The sequence below is a fragment of the Pinus tabuliformis genome, chromosome 7, assembly GCF_031772625.1.
Source record: "Pinus tabuliformis cultivar Carrire ecotype Pingquan chromosome 7, CPIR1, whole genome shotgun sequence".
Taxonomy (NCBI): domain Eukaryota; kingdom Viridiplantae; phylum Streptophyta; class Pinopsida; order Pinales; family Pinaceae; genus Pinus; species Pinus tabuliformis.
Window position 1 is genome coordinate 1,623,150,352 of NC_142293.1, and position 17,003 is coordinate 1,623,167,354.

At 37.1% G+C, this 17,003-nt stretch overlaps 1 protein-coding gene across 1 annotated transcript in view; it reads right to left on the minus strand.

Moving 5' to 3' along the window:
- LOC149254450 (tRNA synthetase beta subunit family protein) overlaps positions 1 to 14,202 on the minus strand; it is a 65,432-nt gene extending 51,230 nt beyond the window's left edge. The window contains exons 1-5 of the mRNA XM_089460160.1: positions 13,967 to 14,202; positions 13,770 to 13,825; positions 13,454 to 13,551; positions 2,810 to 2,939; positions 2,624 to 2,739 (exon numbers count right to left, since the gene is read on the minus strand). Coding sequence (XP_089316286.1) covers positions 2,624 to 2,739; positions 2,810 to 2,939; positions 13,454 to 13,551; positions 13,770 to 13,825; positions 13,967 to 14,024 — 458 coding nt within the window. The 5' untranslated portion in view covers positions 14,025 to 14,202. The remainder of the gene's footprint in view (positions 1 to 2,623; positions 2,740 to 2,809; positions 2,940 to 13,453; positions 13,552 to 13,769; positions 13,826 to 13,966) is intronic.
- Between the last annotated feature and the right edge of the window lie 2,801 nt (positions 14,203 to 17,003).

Sequence of the window (17,003 nt, forward strand, 5' to 3'; positions counted from 1 at the left end):
TAAATGGTCCTTGATGGTATCTAGAAGGATCCTCTTTGCCTTCACATTCTTCTTGTTGAACTCCACCAACTAAGCTGGATCAATGGGTGTTTGCATAGTTGATTCAACAACATCTCACACTTCAACTTCCTCTAGTAAAAGCATAATTTTCTCCTTCTATGGGCCAAAGTTTTCAGTCCCTACCAATTTGTCCTCTACTCTCAACCTTGTAGCCATGACCCCACAACCAGCGATGTGGAGCAAATCTATGAGAGTTAGAACCTTCCTCTCTTTGAACTGCTGAAGTCTTTGGGTTTTTGACAAAGTTTCAAAGGTTTTGGTTCATTGTTTGCAGAATTTAATGCTTGCTGCCCTCTTTATCAGCTGAATGAAATTGGAGATCTGAGCCTCAACTTTGCTATGATACCATGTAGAAATTAAATGCCCTGCACCCTTAATCCAGTTTACAATTTTGCATGTGTTTATTTAGGCCCAACCCACATGTTTTGACATGCTGATATAAATTTCAGAATGCATTTATTGCAAACATAAAGATTGTTTCTACTCTTTGTCACTTTCCTAACAGCTGATAATTAATGCAAGCATTCAACACATAAGAGACACTTGTTTTTGGTCAAACTGACCCCGGAAAAACCCCACAGCCTCTTGGGGAAAACCGGTCTTCAAAGGAGGATTTTATTGCTTGAGAAATTGTAAAATAAGTACATAAAAACACAGTACTTATCTCCCTTTTTGCTGTAGCATTAAATGTACAAATTCTGGAAATTTGTGCCCACTGACAAATCAGATTTTCACAGATTTTTGTGCCCAAAATTTCTGCATTTTTCCTCTCTCAGCACCAATTTGTGCCCAGAATCTGCCACGAAATCTGTACAAAAAAAGGCTGGCTCTACCTCCTCGAAAATTGTGCCAAACAGCAACTGAAACTTGCTTTGAAAATTGTGTTGCCTGTAACTGACAGTCCTGAAATTCATGCCTCAAATTTCAAGCCAGACCAGCGTTGTTCCTCAAATTTCGTGTTGGTCTGCTCTTGATTTTCATGCCTCCTGCCTCGATTTCCACACTGCTATCCTCCTCAAAATTCATGCAGTCTCTCTCCTAGATTTTGTGCATCTACTCCTTGAAAATTGTGCCTCCTCTCCTCTCTTCTCCTCGTGCTCTCTCAAGTGTGAAGTAGTGAAGAATGAGTTTCCCTTTTCCTCTTATCTCCTTGGGGCAGATTGAATCCCTAAAAGTAAGATCCAATGGCTGATATTTCATCCTCAAATCTCAAGATGTGTGATTGCGATCATTTCTCCCAAATGACCCCCCCTCATACATTGCCTCCATCACTTAAAAGTCTCCTAGTACCTTTTTCAATTTTTGTACATTTTTCTAATTTTTCTTATAAAGTGATTTTTCACCTCACTTTAATATTAAAAAAGTACACTTAGTACTTTTTCACATAAAGTCACTTTATAAAATACAAGTGACTAAAAGTACTTTTTCCTACCATGACATTAATATAACTCATAAATATCAACAATACAAAAGTCATTAATGTGCTCACTGGGCTAAAAGGGATAAAAGCCTAGTAACACCTCTCCTTGGTACTATTTTCAACATATTTAACCATCTCCCTTGTTTCAAATTGAGAAGGATGATCAAAAATTGGCAAGTCCTTTCAAGTTGAATCCATTTTGGATGGAAAATGAAAATTTTACCAAATTTCTAAAGGCTAAATAGAGCCATTTTGTTGAAGCTGTCTAATTCTAATAAGGATAAGTTTTCTCTAACGATGACAATGTAAGAATTAAAGAATTGGAACCCCAACGAGGAAATTGGTGGACAAGGATAAAGCCAACTGGGACATGAAGAGTAGAGCTACTCCATTGGATAAAAGTCATTAAAATACCAATTTCTTCTATGACAACACCAAGCAAGGAGGTTTTCTATGGATTTAAGGATGAAGAACATCTATGACCCTCGTTAATGTCAACATTGATGAAAGATGAGGAGCAGGTGGTATATCAAATTCTAAAGAGGCTGTAGCACAGACCATCCTCTCACACATCCTCTGAAATTTTCAAATTTTCTTTGTATCTTTAAAATCATATAACAATGATTACAGATGTATCCTATTTCCTGAAATTATGGAAGTGGTCAAATCCAAAACCCATTTATTTCGGATATATGCAGTCATTCCTCCAATCAAGGTGACAATTAAACAGAAAACAAAAACTTCCCACCTTCCTGCAATGCACCCATCATATAATTGTACTGGTAACAAAACAATGAGCAAGCAATTATATGATTGTAAAAGCCGCTGATAGCTTCAAACTTTCATGCAAACAAAGATCCCATTTAACAAGAACATGAGAATCAACAGAATAGCTCATTTAAAGTAACAGAAATAGCAAATCTCTGACTGTCAAACCAATATATAAAGTGCTCTATTAAAGATGAAACCAAATACTTATAAAAGTCATACTCAGGTTTCAGAAAGCTGGTCTACCATGCAAAACCAACATTGTTGTATTTAAGATTGCAGTACAACCTGTTCCTTGTTCATATTATTTGCAATTTCCAAGACCATTGCTGCCAAGTTACAAGAAGTGCACAAATCAAAGGGAAAACCAAGTACCTGCACAAATTCTGATGGAGCTTGTCTTGAAGATCAATAAAGCTATTGTACCTAGCTTCATCAAATGTGATTCCCCTCAATACGGCACAAACAACAAAAGGTCGTATCCAGGATGTCTGCCACCATAAACAAATTATGAGATATTAGCCCATTATTTGCTGAATATTTGGGAATTCGTTTTCATACCTCAGGTTTTACGTGCATCTTCAGCATAGAACTGACTGGTAAGTCCCGAACTTTATAGTCTGGAACCTCATCTTTGCCAATAAATATGCGTAATGCTTGAGCAAGTCCTTCAAGACATAGTAGATCATAGCTGCAAAAACAGAAAAGAGTATCCACAGTTCAAACATTCTTTGGCTTTGTGCTTGTTAAATCCCACATAAACATCCTATGGCTGATAAAGCTTTTTAAATACTCTATTTTTAACATTGGCTTTTAACAAGTGAAAGGAGGATCAAATAAAAACTAGTAGTTGGTAATATGACAAACATATTTATCCTAAAAAAAATCATGAAACCTTCAGCTGTCTAGGCTTCCTTCAATCAGCAGTGGATATGTAAAAGGTCCCTACACGTGCTCAGAAGTTAATGGATCGAATTCAACATTATTTCCAATAGAAAAATCTGGATACCAAATGACTTACAGGATACTATATGTCGAAACCAGCTAAAGGATAAGAGATGCAACTTGGAAAGCAAATACAGACAGTTTCATTGCGAGCCCTGTAAAAATTTTGAAATTGATTTGCTAAAGCACTGAGTTCTACCAGGCTCTGCTGTTAAACAAGTGGAGACGGCGAAGGAAAATCACATTATCAATCTTGGAGCAACTACAATGGAGGCAAAAATTGCAATAAGAAGTGTTAATACAGCTACACTGGAGGCAAGAGGAAAACATTCTACAAATTGGCATTATGTCTTCTGGTATTCTGTTACACATATGCAAAAGAATAGGGTCCAGCTAGATTGACAACATCTCATTATACCCCCAGACCACTCTAGCAATCACAATTCCATTCTACTGCTGAAGCATGTACCTGACTTACCAGGTTACCGATAGTGGTATGGGTGTGGATACTATTGCCTCTTTCAATGCTTTCTAGGCAATAAGAACCAAACATTGTGAGATAGATTTCTTCAAAATATGAGGATACAATTGACATGCATGTACATGATAAAAAGTCTCACACAAAGGGAGCTCTATTTGGCAGACAAATCAAGTCTAATTTTTGCTATGAAGCTAACGGTGTCAGAGGCAATGAATGTAAGACAGATGCGATCAGAAATTCAGACAAGGGTTTTAATGCAATCACTAAGGGAGGCCTGTGCAAGGAAGGGGGATTTAATGGAGGTCTTCATTCACACCAGAGGAAGGAAATTGAACATCATAGACCAGGAGTTTCAGTCCAGTAATTATTTCCCAAGTTCCAACACAGTAGGGCGCAGACGAGGCACTTAAGGGCCTAGGTTTTGTAACTTTGTTGAAACAAGCCTTGACATAGGGTTGCTAAGTGTACCTAGGAGGACAATAAGAAATGGGAAGCAGGAAGTGGTAGCAAATTTCAAAAGAGGCCAACAGATACGTAAAAATGAGAAAGGATTTGGTGAAAATGGTGGTAGGGAAAGGGCATCTAGATTCTATCTAATGTAAATTTTGGAAAACTAGAGATTAGCCTTAATAGCCAATGATCACGATACACAAAGAGCCAGAGAAACCTTAATCAAAAGGATGAGGGTTCACTAGAATCCAATCCTGGGTATTCCCCTGGGTCATGATGCCGAGGGGATGCTTAGGTTTTATTCTATGGTCAAAAGGAGATGTGGTCAAGATTTTGAGGAAGAAGTGATCTTGGGGGTCCAACCATTCTGCCTTTGTTGAAATGGCACCCATACTTTGATCCCAGGTCAAAGCCGATAACAAAGCAACCACCTTGAACAAAGTTACTAGGGCTACCACTTGAATAACAATGACAATATCAAGACCCTAGATTTAGACAATTCATATAAAACAAGCATGCACCGACCTATAGCCAGAATTTATGCGGAAGTCGACTTAATGTAGGGCTTCCTTATGGAATAGAATTGGTAATGGAGACAAAATCTCATAGGTGGATTATAGATCACATGAAAATCCCATTCCATTATGTGAGATGCCATCCTGATTGTAGCTATATGTTTTCAAAGCAGATGTGGAAAACAAAAATCCCTGTCAGAAGGAAGTAAAGGGTTAAGTCTACAATATGGGAGACGGCAAAAATCAGAATAAGTATTAATGTTGGGCAACCGCATTCCATTGAAACTCAGAAAAAGGAGAAGGGGGGGTTACTGAGGAACTCCAATCATCTTTCAGAGTGGATGGATGAATTTACTCGGGCCTTGAAACCTCGAGTTCATCAAGAAGGGATGAAGATCAACGAAAAAGAGGACATGGGGCATTCCACCTGAACGCATCTTTGGTAAGTCAAATTCTTATAAATCAAATCTTTCCATTCATTCAAAAGATGGTCATTTTGATTTAGGGTACAAAGGGTCTTCGACGTCTCTTTCAAAAGTGGGTAGGATGCACGTAGAGGGGTAAATCTTGTTGGAGCTAAGGTTGTAAAGAAAAAACCAACCAAGGACATCAATATTTGACCAAAAAATGAAGAGGAAGAGGGGTGCAGGGTTATATCAAATATTGAGACAAGCACTTCAAACTCTAGCTTAGAGGAATAACTCAACAATCAATGAAAATCAAGATATTTAAGGTCTATAAAGAGAGAGAGTCAAAATATTGATGAACAAATTGAGGGGGCTCTCATGGTTTGATCTTGTAAAGGAAATTCACTCAAATAACTTAGGTAGAAAATCAAATCTACACAATGCCCAAGAGAATATTTTGAAAGAGACTAGGCAAGGGAAACAAAAGTCCATTAAAGGGGTCCTTAGAGGCAAACAAAGCTCCTCTAGGGTTAACACATGATTATTGTATCCCTAAATCTTAGAGGCTTGAGCAACCCCTCCAAAAGGCTAGCCCTAGTCTTGCTTGTGGAAGTACACAGCCCAAAAGGTATATTATTGCAAGAAACAATGGGGTAAGGGAGGAAGTTGATAGATAAGATAATTTTATTAACATCCAACAAATGACCATAAATAGGTCAGTGGGAGTGAAAAGGTCGCTCCTAGAAAAACACAACATAAGCAAAACTAGCCAAGATGTAAAAGGCCTAAAGTCTCCATCCTCAAAGCATGGATTGGGGATACAAACAATAGTCTAGATATCTGCAAGTTCTTCGAAGAACCAAATAAAAAGACCAACTATCAAGGGAGGATGGCTTACCTAAGGGGTGATCAACCTCCCCTGATGCAAACTCTACTACCATCTGATGTTGTAGGAAAATAACTCTCGATATATGTCTACTCAAAAGAACTAGAAGAGCTAGAATCTGATCTAAGATATATCTCATTGCCAGAGCACTACAACTTGCAACCGAGATGTAGGGGATGTGCCCCCACCATTGTTGCGGTATTATCTATCCCAAGATCTAAAGCTACATGTCCATAAGGGTCTTGTTGGTTAAGCCTAAAAGGCCTCCCAAAATCTCACAAATATAATGATTGATGTAGTGTTGTTGTTTGCATGTCTCTTGGTAATTTTGTCTACTAGGAGCACTAGAAAAGACGGAAAAAAAAAAATCCTACAATCTCATAATAGGTGGGGCACCTAAAGATGAAGTGATGATAGTGCTTATGAATCCTATCTCCCCAAGTGATATGTTTTAACATGAAGACAGTGATAACCAACTAGAAACTACCCAAGGAGGATTCAAATAACATGCATCAAAGTTTAGAAACCTTGGCGAATCTTATTAGTCCTTAATGTGCAAACTATAAAACTTTTGGCGTTACCTTTAGAAAATGTTCAAATTTCTAATGATTTTATATAGGCTTCGGCGATTTCTAAGATAAAATAATTTTATAGTATAAAATTTGGGTGAATTATTTTTTAAAAATAATTAAAATTGGCAAATCTTTTTTTTGGAAAAAGCATGGAAGTCATCCACCTACAAATATTAGCCCCTAAGATTTTCCTTGTCGAACAATAAGGCCATCTCTCAACTCCAAAAAGTGCTCTACATTGAAAGCCATATTGGGTATTCGCTTGCCTAGTGGGTCAACCCAAGTAACTTGAACATATTGTCTAATGACTTTGTTCAATTCCTACCTATTTGGCAAGAGTCGACCAAGGATCTCAAGAGAATAACTAAATGGAGGGAAGTAATCTATCAAGACACCAACCAACTAAAGTAGATAGGTAGCCTCCATAAAATAGAAAGGCACTTGATTAAATAAACTAGCAGTGGTTCTGGCCTCCAAGGAAGTAAGGATAGTGATCCCTGCCAACTGGGGACTCTACAAAATGCCAAACTTGGTGAAAAAGGGCAACTAGTCCGAAGATGGTTTCAGTCCTGAAGGACAGTGCCACAAATTTTGTTGGAATAATGACCTAGGGAACTGCCCTCTCGCATTTGATGATGCAAGAAAGCATGATAGTCTAAACTCTTTTTGTTGTTGCCCACCCTAACTCCAATAAACTAAACCAAAGATCTCCAAACCATAAAGAATTGTGCATCTAATGAGGATGTCCATGAGATCCATCTTGGACTAGATGCCATTAAAATGGTTTCGAAAACCACAAAACTCAAGAAGAGCAAGGGATCCATTGCCCTTGTTAATCTAGGGTTGTCAGGATTTCCTCAAACCAAATATGCCCTAAGAACTAAAGAACTACCTAAGTGTAAGCAGTGGTGATATCAATCTCAATATCCCGAAAATAAAAATGATACCATTACAAGGTGGGTTTCAACCTATTAAAGATCATGACCTTGATTTTGCCAAGGACGACCATTAACCAACAAAGATCACAAAACTTGGATAAGACATCAAGCCATAATAGGGGATGATTTAAATTTCACATTAAGTATATGCTCAGTCAAAGGACACATCCCTCAGGGTCACGTGTCCCGTATTTCACGTGTCAGACACGAAATACGACCTAAAACGTGTCCAAAACATTTTTTATCGTGTCCTCCAATCATGACACGCGTTTTCAACGTGGCAAAAACGTGCCCTAATGTTTTTCCCCTTAGGACACGTGTCCCACAAAAAATCACTCATAAAGCCCGCACATGGTTCATTTTTTTGGTTTTTTCGGTCATTTTTCGTCGTCATTGCTGTGTTGGAACTTGGTCATTGTTTGCTCGTTGGAGTCGTTGTTGTGTTGTGTTGGAAGTTCCTTTAGCGATTCCCAACTGTCAACTTCACATCGACCTGGGTCCTGGATAATAGTGTTCATGGTTTGGAGCTCATGGTTTGGGGCTTAAATTTCTTGTTTTTGAGCGTGTGGGGGCCAGGTCAAAATTTTCTTGTATTCCATACGCCCATACCAATATAATTTGTATCAATGTATTCAAGAGCCTTTTCAAGTGCCGACTGCCATTCACAAATTTTAACTTTTGAAATAGCTTTCTTCGTGGTCTCTATAGCTCGATTCATTTGATTGTTCTCTAAATATCCATCCACAAACATTTCCCATGTTTTGAAATTTGGTTTTCCTCCTTTTTCTAAAACATGTTCAAGAAAGACTCTACGGCATGCCTTTTCAATCATTCCTTTTGTGATATAGGCATCAATTAATATATTGGGCACTCTGATATCATAACTTAGAGGCCATCAAATTCCCATTGTTCAAAACATTTTTCGACTCCCTGCATATCTCCAAGTTTGACCAATGAAGAAAGCATGCATATATAGCCATTGTATTGTTTTAATTGCAAATTTCAATGGCTACAGAGAGTTGACTTAAATATATAGGGCTATACCTAGTTGAGTCTGTCTTGCAATTGCCCACATTTTCCAGGATGTGCAACTTGAGTAAGTCATATTCATATACTAGTCAACAAGAGAGCTAGAACTGCCGAGAAAGAAAATATCAGTGTCTGATGTCATATGTGCAATACGCAAAATGCCCCTGTTGAGATCCTCGATTTGGTTCTCAATCTGTTTAATAAGTTAATAACATGAAAATTCAAGAATGAACATTGAACTGTGAGCAATGAACATCATTGATGTAGTAAATTAATAAACTAATACTATATTCCAGTAACTTAATATGGATTAGGAACTATATTTCAGTGTTACATATATATATATATTTAAAACGTGTCCCTCGTGTCATGTTTCCAACGTTGTTGTGTCTCGTGTTGAATATATGATATATCAAAGGTTTGGAGAGTTCAGGCAAGGCAAGGCATATTAGCTGAATTTTTCGAGTACAAAATGAGGGAACAAATTTAGATCATGAGCGTTAGTAGGAGGTGGTTTTGACCATCATCCAATCATCTTATAGATAGACACATTGAAAGCCAACAACTCTTTTAAATTCAACCTTGAATGGCTAGATGAAGATGTTCTAAAGGTTGTAAAGGATGAATGTCTTAGGTATGATGTTATTTCAAGGGATATAGCAAGTTTCCATTTGTTAAAGCCCTAAAGAAGGTTAAAAGGCAGTAGCAACATGGGCCTCCAATAAATATCAAGATAGAAACGAGGATATTAAATAAATGAAATCTCAATTACCATCAAACATGATCAACACGCAACCAGCGTATTCAATGAAGAAAAAAAAAGAGAGATTGAAGAATTTAGGAAGTGCTCAACAAAAGCTATCAGAGATAAGAGAGACAGATTGAAGGATGAAGAGTATATGGTGGGACAATGGTGATGAAAGCATTTCTTTTTAATTATGAAAAAGATAGAAGGAGAGTTAATACTACATGTTAGATGAAAAGAATAGATGGAAGCAAGGCCAAAACATTTCAGGACATAGCATATATGGGGATTTTATTCTTCCAAATCATTTCTATAGAACCTAATAGGGAACTAACATTGCGGAGAACTGAAAATTCCATCATTTTTTCTCAGGTTTATAATAGAACAAGGAAATCAGATGTTAATGGAAGACTTCTTTCAAAACAGACAAAGGCCCTAGGCCAGATGGATGGCTAGTTGAATTTCATCTAGGTATTTATGAATCAGTGGAAAAAGATCTCTTAAGGGACAATACAGCAAGTTTTGATGAATTTAGGCCAATATCATTATGCAGTTGTATATATTTTGGCTAAAATATTGGCAGTTAGTATTAAAAAGATCTTTTAAAAGGCGATATCTCAGGAACAATTTGAATTCCTGACAAGAAGACAGAGTCATGATGCAATACAGGCAACACAAGAGGGTTCAGATACTATAAAGTCTAAAAACTTTTCAGCTTTAGTAATGATGCTCTACCTACATAAGGCATATGATAGGTCAAGTTAGTTACATATCAGACTATTTTTTTTACATTAAAAACAAACACCTCACACTCTAGCCTGTAAGCAAGCGTAAGACATTCTGTCACGAGTGGGAAGGATAATATTCATCTTCCCTAACCACCCAAGATACACAGTTGAATATATATAATTTGAATAACTGTGGAAACCTCCAAGCACATATATATCAAACTGTTATTTCATGTGAAATTTTGCTTGCCTTTTGTGAAATAGATAATCAGGTGTTTGACTTCAATAACCTTTCCTGTACTTTATAGGTCAGTAGCAAAGTTTTTCAAACTAACAAGGTGTATGAAGCATGGATGCCTTCTTTCCCATTTTGGTTTCTCATGATAACAGAAAGATTAGGTAGGACAATATTAATGGCCAAGAAAGATGGAGCAATAACAAGAGTCAATGTGGGGAGAGACTTTTTCTTATCACATCTTTTGTCCACTCACGATGTTCAAATGTTTATTAATGGATCTCTAAGGGAACCATAAAAGCTAAAAGAAATCCTAGTTCTCTATAGCATTATAATAGGTATAGAAATAAATGTAATAAAATCTACTATTCCTTTCGATGGTCTGAATGTGGCGCATGAAAGACATTTTACAAATATTCCCTTTTAAGCACATTGAGTTTCAAGCAGGCTTCAAATACCTGGGGTTCCTCTGCACCCAAATGCTTATGGGAATAAAGATCGGGTATGCTTGATATAGAAGATTGAGACTAGAATAAATAATCAGTGCAAGGTTGTTGATATAGAATATTGAGACTAGAATAAATAATTGGTGTAATAGATGGTTGTCGATAGGCACAGGATGACTTTGGTCAAGTCAGTACTAGATTCCATCCCAGTATTTTGGTTAAATGGAAGCTAATTGCTAAGCCAAAGGAGAAAGGCAATTGCCCACGGGATGTAGAATAGATAGTGATGAGGTGTACTGTTAAGTCACTCCGTGATGTGAAGGTCACTGGTTCGAAACTCCGTGGGCAAAAATCCAGTCATGTTAAGGGCTGGTGTGGCCCAGGCCGGGTGCAATCCCCGGGTGATTTTGGCGGCTTAGATGCTCCTAGGTCGCGATTTCTCAAGCCACAGGTCAAGCCTGATGTAATCTATGATGAACTCAGACCACTTGACAAACAAACAAAAGAAGGAGAAAGGCAATTGGGGCTTCAAGAAAGTATATTCTTGGGAAAATTGTTGGTAATGACAAGTTTATGGAGAGTACTTACTTGTGAAAGTTTATGGAAACATGTCATCATCTAAAAATATGTAAGAGCGTGAACATTAATAGACTGGATCAAAAATTTAAGGATGTCAACAAAAAATGCATCCACTCACTGGAAGGCATTAGCCCAAGCGTTCCCAGTGATCACTAACTAGATGATTTGGAAGGTTGGGGCAGTTGAGCAAATTAGGGTTGGTTTTGATGCTTGGATTGGATACAAAATCAGTATCTATCACCTAACTGACTCAGAGAAGAGAAATAGCTGATGAATTTGATCACACTAAAGATCAGGTATGGGAGGTTTTTGATGGAGCAAAGTAAGGGACGCAGAATGGCAGCAATGCTGGTCGTATATTGTATTTTTCTGAGAACCACACAGTTAATATGAAATAGGGCCTTGGTGCAGGATCCAATAACTTCATAGAACTTATAGCATTACGGCTGCTTCTCAAATGTGTTATAGAAAAAAAAAGGAACAGTCATAGATCTACATGATTCCAGTCTGGTGATTAAGTGAATATACAGGCCAGCTTCTAAATATACAACTAAAGCATCTTGAGGAACAGATAAAATCAATTTGCAATCCTGTTTGAGAAAATTTCCTTTATCCATGTGTATAGAAAGCAAAATGTGGAGCCAGATGCCCTATCACAGGAAGGACAAAAGGGAGCAGAGGGAAAAGTGGACTTTCAAGAATGCAGAAATGGATTAATTCCCGTCTCTGAATTCAATTTATAATTGATGCTGCCTGGAAAACGATCTTAGATGGCAGTTTGAAGTTTATAGCCATTAAATGGGAATAAAATTGTGATGTTTTTGCTTTCTATCGGGAGCTGTGGACACAGTTTATTGTAGAAATGTGTAGAAGAGATAGTTAAGGACTATTGCTGACTGTATTAATACATAACCATGTAGCTGAAGATGTAGTTGGAGTTTGTTTTAGTTTGATACATTGTAAGCGCTGCAGCAAATTAGGAGTGTAATTTCTCTCTTGAATAGAAACGGCAATTTTTCCTTGGACAAAAATCAAGAAAAACTCTATTTGGAATCTGGATTTTATCCAGTACGGATATCTGTTGCAGAAGTAGACAATTAGCATGTTCCATAGATCAGCTAGTGGAAGTACATATCCAAAGAGTTAAAGATTTCAATGGGCATAGGCTGCAACGAAGGCTGACCCCTTTTTTTGTAATTGAGCCTTAACGTTAATGTTTCTACTTAATCATCATCAAGCAGGTCATGGCCAATTGGTCAGTCGAGTGAGCTTTCTTCAGAGCGACCCAATTTCAATTACCCTGAGAACATGCTGCCACGTTAACGTGGCTAATCGTTGTGCTATCATGTTTATTGAGCCTAGATGATTTAACCTAGGCAGTGTAACTTAACAGACAAGGCCAGATGCAAGTTCTGGGTGGTTTTTGAAGAAATAGATAACCCTGGTCCCTCAGTCATGGCATCTAAGCCAAAGGTAGAGCCCGCTTCCTTGACAAAGGGTCATTTACCAACCAGAAAAATGTTTCTACTTAATCATCACTAAACTGGGATATCCATAAATTACATGACTGTGCCGTTCGATTTTATCATATTGACTGTGATCTGTTGTTCCACTTCAGAGAACCAAACCAGAACTTGCTCTTGCAGACAGCTATGGCTTGGGCAGTCAAATTGAAAGGTTGTTATCCTCCTACCCAGGTTCAATTGTGACTCTGACAGATTAAATTCCTCATGGTCACAGCCACTTAGCCTATAATTGTTTCTGCAACTCAATGGGTGAAAGTCAAATGAGTAGAATTGAACGAGCTATAATGTTGGCATTCAAATTCACAAATCCGCCATGGCTAAATCTCTTTTTTACATATATGAATCCATAGCATATGACATTAAAACTGGTTTCTACATGTCTTACAGCATCAAGGTTTGCTTGGAAGAGAAATGTTTACGTAATGTATAGTAGTGTTCATAACAATCAGTGCAGGTAGCAATCAAAGGAGCCATTAGCAAACGGGGCGTGGATTTACAGGTGAAGATAGAGTACTAAGCACTCTACCGCAGTTCCATTCTCATTGTGTTCTGCTCCAAGTAAATGGCAGGTTTCAGAAAGGGATGAGACTGGGTGCAAGGACAAATGAAACTTGTCTTCTGCAGTGCAACCCCGATCACGGAACGTGTTTTTCAAAGCAAGTTCTAAAAATATATAAATAAATAAAAACGAATATTAAGAGCCGTTTTGCTCTAGCTCCCTACCGATTGGCAGGAATCTCTATCTTGTATATGACTTCTTCATCGTCAGTGGCTTCCTCGTCCAAATGTTTCTCTTTCCTGATTATGGCTTTCTCACTTGTCTGCAATCCCAAAACGTGCATTGCCATAAACATTTAAACACAAAACGAAATAATGAAGCAATATATAATTTCACTGTAAACCCAAATCGACTTTGAAGTTATGGCAAATACATATTTCAAACCAAAAATAAAAAGAATTCTAAATATCTCCCAAACAGAATAAATATATATACGAACATTACAACCAGAACAAACTCCAAACAGATTTAGCTACTTACAACATCGTCCAGCTCAATTCCGAAGTCAAAGCAGAGTTCCTCAAATTGTTCCTGACCTGTGAAGAAAATAGAAATAAATCAAACGATTGGTTTAAAGACCTGATTTTCAACTTGTAGCGACATCGTAAGGGCAGATCACAATCAACGCAGGAACTGTTACGAATTAAAGTGAAATGATTTGACAGCGAAATACTTACTGTAAGTCTTTCCCAGAGCTTTGAACAGGCGATCCCGCCCGACACTGATGATCGGCATGATAAGCAACCGGAATAAGTCCCGCTCAAGTTATTCACAGAGCCGAGGGCTTTGAAACCCTACAAGGAAACGCCGGATACTCTGCAAATAATCTCGCCGGAATTTTCTTTGCTTTGCACGCAGCCAGTTATTTTTGTGTCTCATGCGCGTGATTTTAATCTCCTGATTTCCAAGTAGTAACTGTTTATACATTTCATGGTTTAAGTGAATCAAATAAAACTTGGTTTACTTGTAATGTGACTTTGATTTTTAAGCATGATTTGGTAGATATTAACACGGCAATTTTAAAGTTTCGCGTTAAAGGGGTATGTTTGTGGTGTAATGTTTGAGATTAGGGGTATGTTTGTGTAATGTTTGAGATTACCATATGTTTAAATTTTTAGATTTTTAGATTGAGAAATGGGGATGGAGGGGTATTCAATTAGTTAAAATTATGGGGGATTGTTAGTTTATAGAAGTTATTAATATGGTTGTATTTTTTGTTCATGGAGTTTGTGGAGTGTTTTAACATTATATCTCATCACTTCGCATCATAGAGTGTCTTAACATTATATCTCATCGTTGTTTATTTTACACTCACAGCAGTGATTAACATGGTTGTATTTTTTGCTCACGGAATTTCAAACCGGTGACCTCCACATTAGAGAATGCCTTTATAGTACACCCCATCATTGTTTATTCTACACTCCTTAGGCAATAAAATAATAATAAGTAATTTAATTAATTGTTTAGTTTTATTAATATGGAGATGTATATATTTTCTTTTCTTTTAAATTTGGTTTTATAGTAATTTGTTTTATGAGTTATTATATAGTTTGAGAGGATTTCGACATTAAAGCACCTTGCTAATGGGAGGTCACAGGGTCAATTCTCCTCGATGTTCTTGGGGTTAGGCTTTGCTAATGAGTCGGCACGAAGCGATCGCTTTGGGTGGATCTTCTTAGATAGTTTCCATGGACATAAGACCACGTCCAATATTTGTGAACCACACATTAAAAAAAATAGTTTGAGAGAAATTAATGATTAAGAGTATGTGTTTCCTTCTAAGAAGTTATAGGATCAAAATTAATAAAGAAGTAGAGTATGTATGTCTTTGCGGACTTTAGTTAAATCCTTGCAAAGGTGGGTCCTTCTCTCATAAACAAATAGGTTACATATACCAGTTTGGTGTATGGCTTGGCCTTTGCCTTAAAATTGAATTATTAATACTACAAAAAAAGTATAAAATGTATCCATCTCCATAAATTTTAAAAGTCAAATAGTTTATATGGTGGTATATATATATATCTTAATTGTGCAAAAATAAAGAGTGATATATATATATATATAAGAGAGAGAGTACCATTCATGCCTAAAGAGATTGGATCCAATTGTAGAAAACAAGGATTTTTTCACCATTAGGCAAGATTTAATTCTCATGAGAGCTTCATTGGGGCCACAAGGGCACCTTGAGGTAGTGGCCAAACGTGTGGTTACACCTAGAGAGACCATATTAAATGATTACATGATTAGTTCACACATAAGTGGATCAAAGCCCACTCCCATGTCCTTCTTTTGTAAAGTCAAAGTATCTTAGCTCAAGTGGTTTGGTAAACACTTTGTTTCCCAACTGCGTGGGTTCAAGTCTCTGGAAACATGTTGTAACTAGCCTATTTATGGCATTTATGAAATAGTTGTATATGGTGTAATTGTGGCAATCAATCTTTCGAAGTTAATGATTCTCCATAAATTATTGTTCCTATTAAAAATTACCATTCATATTAAAAAGATATGAGATTAGGTATAATTCTCATATAAATTTAAAAATAATACATAACTTTTGAGCTTAGCTTTTAGGCCAAATAAAAGTGTGTTTTATCTCTTAAAAGAAGGGCATTAAAAAACTAGCAAAGATATATAATATCTCTCGAAGAGATAATGACGGATGGGTTTAGAGTAGCTTCTTAGCTGTCAAAAATGTTTGGGAGTTGGGATTTTAGTTATATTAATGCAAGAAGGGGAATAACACTAGGTGGAAAAAGGAGCATTTCTCTTAATATAACTTTTGGGCTTTCTTATAAGATATAGGGACATTCTATTTTCTCTAGACCTGGGAAAGAGATCAACTTCTTGAATATTTATAGCTCGTATGTGGATAAAGTAGAGTATTGGGATTTGCATGGAGCCAACTTATTAGATTATTGAGCATGTTAGGTTTGAAGAAAGAACAGTAGAGTACTTAGAGATGGAGATTGGAACTTGGGGTTTTCGCATATGTACTTTTCTGGTTTTTCTCAATTAATGATGTTATGATTTCATATTAATGGACAACGTAGCTCCGAGGCACAATCCCATCTCATCCATCATATATGTATATCTGGTGGATTATTTGGAGGACACCTTATTGGAGGATTAGATATTTTTCAATCAAGAGCGTGTGTGTTCATAGTGTTCTAGCTCGAATAGTCATCATAGCTATATTTTGGGGTCATGCTTTTGCAATGGGGAGGATGAGGGTGCTCTCTTCCCACAATCCCCTGAAATTGTCTTGCATGGTGTTGTAGGCTTGGGATCTCCAATTAATATTCTATCAATTTTGTCCTGATGATGGACCCCCTTTGGGGTTTGAAACGTTGACAAAATAAACATAATACTGTGGATAATCAAGGTCATGCTACTCCAAAAAACTACCACAAAAGCTTAAAATCTAATACAAAGATCTCTTCATAATCTATACCCTTTCTTGTGCTCATTGTGAGAAAACTAATGTGGAGATTTGTCATTCCAACAATTAATCATTTTGACAGTCTTTGGAAGGTGGTTCGACCTCACATCTTGTTGCGCCCAATTTATCTCTTACTACTCACGATAGTGGATTCATCAACATTGGTCTAGGGTTGGAAGAGTTGCATGGTCTTGGCCCCATCTGATATCAATATCGTTATAACACGGCCATAAGCAGAGGAAGACCATTCAATCCCAAGGGAACAATATCTCATT